This window comes from Cucurbita pepo, chromosome LG10 (genome assembly GCF_002806865.2).
Source record: "Cucurbita pepo subsp. pepo cultivar mu-cu-16 chromosome LG10, ASM280686v2, whole genome shotgun sequence".
Taxonomy (NCBI): domain Eukaryota; kingdom Viridiplantae; phylum Streptophyta; class Magnoliopsida; order Cucurbitales; family Cucurbitaceae; genus Cucurbita; species Cucurbita pepo.
This window is the reverse complement of record NC_036647.1, coordinates 9,183,743-9,190,970: the sequence shown is the minus strand read 5'-3', so window position 1 is coordinate 9,190,970 and position 7,228 is coordinate 9,183,743. Positions and strand designations below refer to the sequence as shown.

Here is a 7,228-nt window from a genome sequence, read left to right as displayed (position 1 = left end):
CTTTGTGGCTTTGTCAGACCTAAGGCGAGGTTTGCCTTGGCCATTCGAACACAACTTATTTGAAATTTGAGCTTGTTTGACCACACACGTGCGCTTGTATGTGCATGTTCGATCTTCTTCGACCCAACCGACTTGCCTCTACACTAGATCAAGTCATCCAACTCGACTTTGTTTCATAAAGAACGACAAGTGCATACAAAACCACAAGTGCATAAAAAACGAACCCACCTTTTGTTCATAACATTGTGACATCCAGAAAATCCATCCAAATCTCTAAACTCTGTCTTGGACAGATTAAACCCAACCAAAGCAATTCAATTTTAAACGATCTTCAGTTCGCTTCGGGCTCCCAGTCTCCCAGATACATAGAAAACTGACGAACTCAGAATTTTTCTCTGGTTTTCACTCAATGCATTGGCGCCTTGAAATCCCAATTGATGGTTGTTTTAAGCAACTAGTTCAAGAGGTTATTAGCATAAGTCATTTCAACGAGGCGATGATTTGAGTAATGAAGAAGCTCCAATACGCCATACAAAGCTTGAAAACCATAACCAAAAGCGCTCCCCGAAATCTCCTTGAATACAACCGATTGCTTGCAGAGCTCAAGCGATCAAGTCGCTACTTCGACGCTTTGCAACTCTTCACTCAAATCCATTCATCTCATTGCTTCACCATCAGGCCCGACCACTACAATCTCTCCACTGCACTTGCCGTTTGTGCCAACTTTCGCGACATTGCCTTCGGGTCTCAGCTCCATAGTTACGCTGTTCGATCTGGGCTCAAATTCTACCCTCATGTCGCCAATACCATTCTTTCGCTTTATGCAAAAACAGAGGATTTAGAGTCTTTGAAAAAGGGTTTCCAAGAGATTGAGAACCCAGATGTTTATTCTTGGACTACGTTGTTGTCAGCTTCTACAAAATTGGGTCATATTGAATATGCAGATGAGGTGTTTGATATAATGCCAAAGGGTCATATTGAATATACGGATGAGGTGTTTGATAAAATGCCTAAGGGTAATGTTGCGTGTTGGAATGCTGTGATAACTGGGTGTGCGGAAAGTGGACGTGATTGGGTTGCCATTAGCATCTTTTATGAAATGCACAAAATGGGCGTTAAGCCTGATAAGTACTCTTTTGCTTGTATCTTGAGTTTGTGTACCAAGCAAGTTGAAGATTTGGGAAGACAGGTGCATTCTTTGGTGATTAAGGCTGGATATCTTAGCAAAGCTTCTGTGATTAACGCTTTGATTACTATGTATTTCTGTAGTGGCAACCACGAGGATGCCTTTGAGGTTTTTGAGGGAACTGAAGCTGTGTTTCATGATCAGATTACATATAACGTAATGATAGACGGCTTAGTCTGCGTAGGAAGGGATGAAGAGGCCTTGATCATGTTCAAAGATATGCAAAGGGCATGTCTAAGTCCTACTGAGCTTACCTTGGTGAGCATTATGAGCTCATGTTCATTTGTACGAGTTGCCCAACAAGTGCACTCCCATGCAATTAAGCTAGGCTTTGAATCTTTTACTTCAGTAGCAAATTCGGCCATAACCATGTACTCTTCTTGTGGGGAGTTTCAGGCAGCCAATGCAGTTTTTCAGACTCTGAGAGACAAGGATCTCATCTCATGGAATGCCATGATCTCCAGCCATGTCCGAGGAAATTTTGGAAAATCAGCTGTTCTTACTTTTCTACAAATGCAGAGGACTGGAATTGGGCCAGATGAGTTCACGTTTGGAAGCTTATTAGGAGTTTCAGAGTTCATCGACATAGTGGATATGGCTCACGCCTTTGTATATAAAAACGGGTTGATCCTCGTAATTGAAACTTTGAACGCGTTAGTTTCTTCATACTCGAAGTGTGGAAAGATTACACAGGCTCATCAAGTCTTCAGTGGAATCAATCCAAAAAATTTAATCTCTTGGAATACAGTCATTTATGGATTTTTGTTAAATGGTCTTCCATTGCAAGCATTGGAGCATTTTTCTGAACTTATAATGTCGAAGCTCAAGCCTAGCACGTTTACACTCAGCATTGTCCTAAGCATTTGTTCAAACATTTCAACCTTGGACATTGGGAAACAGATTCATGGTTACATTCTCAGATCGGGTAACTTCTCAGAAACTTCTGTATGCAATGGCCTTATAACAATGTATTCTAAATGTGGGTTGTTAGATTGGTCTCTGAGAGTTTTTAATGTCATGATCAAAAGGGATATTATATCTTGGAATTCTGTAATATCTGCTTATGCACAACATGGGCAGGGGAAGGAAGCTGTGCGCTGTTTCAAGGCTATGCAAGACATGTCCCCATTTATGCCTGATCAAGCCACATTCACTACTGTTCTTTCAGCTTGCAGCCACGCAGGATTAGTTGATGAAGCCGGTCAGATTTTCGAGGCGATGTTGACATATTATCACGTTGTTCCTAGTGTGGATCAGTTATGTTGCATCGTCGACCTTCTAGGTCGTTCGGGGTATATTGATCAGGCTGAAAGTGCAATAGAAAGTGCGCAATATGGAGAGCATACACAGGTCTGGTGGGCATTATTTAGTGCTTGTGCAGCTCATGGAAACTTAAGGTTAGGAAGAAGTGTTGCGGGAATCCTTTTAGAGAAAGAACGTGATAATCCATCGGTGTATGTGGTTCTGTCAAATATATATGCCACTGCTGGGTGTTGGCAAGAAGCAGCCAACGTGAGGGAATTGATTAAGAAAACTGGTGCAATCAAACAACCAGGCTGCAGTTGGATCAGGTAACCGAATCTTGCCTTACTATAATTCTTTTACAATCTTTTATTCTTCATTGGGCTGGATTTGACGTATTGTTTGTACGGTGAATTATGTTAACGTTCAATTTTTCATACTGTTATCTGTGAATTATCTATCCTGTTGTTCAGCTAAGAGCTGAGGGAAGATCACAATCGAATCATCTGCAAATAGGAAAGTGCTCATTCGGCTTGAAGTTGTGGAGATCATGCCTGAGAATCGAGTGCCATCACTACATCGTGTATATTGAGCGATCAGTGAGATCGACGATGAAGGCCTCGGGCTAGACGCTTTGGGCAGCTGAAACTCTAAACTACTCTTCCTATACGTGGTAATCATGGTAATCATGTCCAAACGCAAAGATGAGAAAGACCTCACCGCATTTTTTGTTTGCAGTCTCGCCAAGGGAAAAGACCCTCCTGCTAATGAGTGTGTTAGAGAATGTTGAGTCCAAATTTCAAGTCCCACTGACCGGCTTAACCTATGTAGGAACAGATAGATGTGGTTCAAGAAGACCTGTGCAACAAGATGAGTCGAGCCCACGACCACCTGTTCCAGTCTTGTAATAGCCCAAGCCCACCGCTAGCAGATATTGTTCTCTTTGGGCTTTCCCTTTTGGCTTCCCCTCAAGGCTTTAAAACGCGTCTGTTAGGGAAAGGTTTCCACACCCTTATAAATGATGTTTCGTTCTCCTCCCCAACCAATGTGAAACTCTCATAAGTCTGATACCGTCCTATGAGGCCACACTATTCTAGAAATTGATTGTCGGATCTCTGATTTTCCATTTGGTGAAATGAAGTGTGTTGGTTTGTAGATGAGCTGCTGTCGGATGTTGAAGATGAAAGTGATGGTTCTATGGTATGAAAATGAGTGAGTTTATGTAAGATTTTAGTTGGTGTGTCAATGATTGACAACAAATTTATACCATGCACTCCAAATCCCACAGGTTATTGTTGCTCGTCTATAGTAGAGTTTTTCAAGCCTTTTACAAGGTCACCCTTAGTTTCATCCAATTACTCGTCTCGAGTTTTTGTTAGTATGGTCTCATCTTGGGTAGCTAAATATCTTTTATATATATATAAAAAAATTTCTAGGATCCATAGCTAGGATTCGAAATCTAGATTTGACATTGATAGCGAGTTCTTTAAGTATGTTTTGTTCTTATTCAGATGCATCTTAAAAAAATTTCTATGAATTTATCCAACATAAAATTACTCCAAACTTTTACTTAATTAATTAATTTTTTTTTTGATAAAATATAAAGTAAAATTTAAATAATGTTACCTCACACAATCTAAATCTCAATCTCTTCCAATTTATGTTATCTTTTATTCACCCTCTTTTGAATGATGTGAAAGTTTATGCGAATTTATATTTATTTGACTGATTTAAAAAGAAAATCATCTTTTACTTTTATCTACATTTTTTAATTCTGAAAGGATAGAGAAAACAATTTGATTGAAGAGTTTTTTATAAAATAAACAATATTGATCGGATTAAATTCTGATTTTAATTTATAGAGAGTAGATTATATGACTTTGGTTTGTGGGAAGTCGAGTGTATTATTTTCAATATATATATATATATAATTTTTTTTTTTTTGATATCGGTGAATTAAAGATATATATTAGAAACTTGATGTTATCTTGAAATGAATTGAATTATATTCAAAATTATCTATTTATGTAGATAGCTATGACACTCTTTTTTTTATATTGGAATTAGATTCGAAAATGTAATGCAAGTGGATTCATAAGTAAATTAGATTCGAAAATGTAATGCAAGTGGATTCATAAGTAAATTAGATTCGAAAATGTAATGCAAGTGGATTCATAAGTTGAAGGTGAAGGAGGAGGAGCAGCATATATATAAAGGTGAAAGTGGTAAACAATTGACCTAAGGCAAAACAAAGCAAAGCAGAAGAATTACAAAGGTTTCTTAATCTATTAGAGTTACCCTATTCATCAAAGCTCAAGATGACGTTTGGAGTCATAGGAGGTGTGGTGGATTCGATCGGACAAGTAGGCGGTAACAAGCTTGGAATTTTCGAACCGATTGGGAATTTGGCCGACCAAATTATTCTTGGAATTGCACAATTTGCACTGAATTTTATTGCCCAAGCGTTGAGGATCGAGCTGAAGTTGAAGGGTTTGATAGATGCTAAAGTCCAAGTGTCGTTGCACGGGAAGCTCTATTACTTTAAGATGGAAGTGGAGGCTGTAATCAATGGCGTATGGGTATCTCAACATTATGAATGTGAAGTTTTTGTTCCATTCATTGGCGTTTGGGAATGCAGATCTTACAAGCTTTGCCAACCCAACTAATTCCCTCTCCTACCAACTCTATATGAAATGAATTATGCATACCTATGCTCTTTCATCAATCAATGAAATAAACCTTATTATCTAAATCTCTTTTTTCACCTCATCGATCCATCTTCCACTCATTGCTTTCAATTCATATAAAACAAATTAAAAGATATATAGTCAAATTTAATATCTCAACTCGATTTTTTAGGTTTCGAGAAATCAAACCACAACGAAAAGAAGATAATGGAAATAAAAGAGTAAAGATAAAATAAAAACAAGTAAATTAAAATACGGTAAAATTGGGCGCCACTTAAAATCAAACAATACCATTGCCAAAATCATTCGGAATCATTCAGAGGTGATGTCATTTTTTCTCTAACAAATTAAAGAGTTCACCATTGGCCTAATACCTTCTCTCCTCATGTTGTGGTCGGGATATGTTTTTTTTTTTCCTTATCCTCCTCCTCGATCATACTTGAATACTTGTTTTTCAGTTCACTATTCGATCTCAATATGAAAACATCGTCGAGGCAGATTAGGTAAGGGAATGAGATAGCAACAAAGTTGCCATTAAAATCCTAGGCAAGATGTGCCTCAAGTTAAGTTAAACACATTCATGCGCACCCGTATGACTTCAGTTACAAAAATCATTTACAAATGGCTGGCTTTTCAAGACCATATACAAATAAATCTGCACGACCCAACATGCTCTTACCACGATAAGTGCTCTACTCGTTACCTGAAAATAAAGTGTAACAAGAGTAAGTATTAAAAATATTTAGTAAGCAACCTACTTGTAAGCGCTCGTCGTACTTATTCCTTATAACATGTACTTAGGCTATGTGCTAAGTTATATATTGTACCTCTAGTATGTGATAGTCTCTTAAAACTCATAAGTACCTAAACCCTATACATACCTCCTCTAAGGAATAATCTAACCCACTCAGAGTTCATAACTTAAGGGTTTTTCGGTACTCTTAGCTCTATGTTTTACATTTGCCTTCAGAGTTCATCAAACTTATGCTAATTGCACATTGAGTCATTGTGGCCCATGGAAAAGGCCGAGGATAAATCTCATGAGTATTAAGGATTCATTCGCTCTTAAAACAATAACCTTACTCCACATGTGTCTACCTACTGGGTTCTAACTGAATGGTTCTCTCTGGTGATGCCGGGCAACAACTACTTGTTTCTAATATCAGTAAAGCGCATGTTGCATTGCCTTTTTCAAATGAAAATAGTAAATTGCCTGTTCTTACACCTTCATCGGGTTAGAACAATAAACTACCTATCACATCATCTTTTTAGATAGAAATAGTATACTGTCTGTTCACGCCCCTTCTAGGGTAGAATAGTATAAGGTCATGGCTCCTCACTAAGGACAACCGAAGTTACCTCAGAAGTACACCCTCTATGACTTATGGGTTCCTGTAGGTGGCAATTGAACTCTGTGTATCAAGTATACCCTAACCCCTCTTGTCTAGTTTAAGAATAAGGGTTGTGCATTATGAGGTACCTCGTCAACCCCATGTTCTACGAGATCTAGAACTAGTTTGTAGGACCATAATAATTTAAAATAATGGCTTATGGTCCATCACAAACATAACATGCATTCTATGGCACATAATTGGGTGTGACGGTTGCTGTTTTCCTTAATTTCAACCCCTACTAGGTATTTCTTCCTCACTTCTTGTCAACCTAGAGGGGCTCATAGTCTATCACGTGAGTAGGGTCGGTTATATACTTTCTGAGCATTGACATATGGAACACATTATGTACACTTGAGAGGGAGGGTGGTAGGGCCATTGGTCCAATTCGGTCTAATGAGTCCCTTTACATACTCAATAAGATCCCTTCTACTTCCATTTTCTTGCTCTACAATCTTTTTAATAAACTTTAGAAGATAAAAACAGACACTAATGATCGTTATTATTTGTGTTATGAAAATATCGACATATTTCATTCTCCCCCTTTGAAAATAATTTTCATGAAATTCTAAATGATATCGACCCATACAAACATCTTTTGTAATGACAATCCAAAAGCCCTCGTGAGGTACGTACAAATTTCATGATGTAAATCAATGAGAGGGAGCATATGATATCTCGTTATGTATCGTTCTCCCACTAAATACAATCTATGCTAAATT

At 38.0% G+C, this 7,228-nt stretch overlaps 1 protein-coding gene across 1 annotated transcript; it reads left to right on the top strand.

The window, feature by feature from the left end:
• Window positions 1–246: 246 nt before the first annotated feature.
• LOC111803271 (pentatricopeptide repeat-containing protein At3g49740) lies at window positions 247–3,407 on the top strand. The gene is made up of 2 exons (XM_023687600.1): window positions 247–2,757; window positions 2,902–3,407. Exons 1-2 carry the CDS (start codon window positions 509–511, stop codon window positions 2,903–2,905), a joined length of 2,253 nt encoding a protein of 750 aa, XP_023543368.1. The 5' UTR covers window positions 247–508; the 3' UTR covers window positions 2,906–3,407.
• Window positions 3,408–7,228: the final 3,821 nt, after the last annotated feature.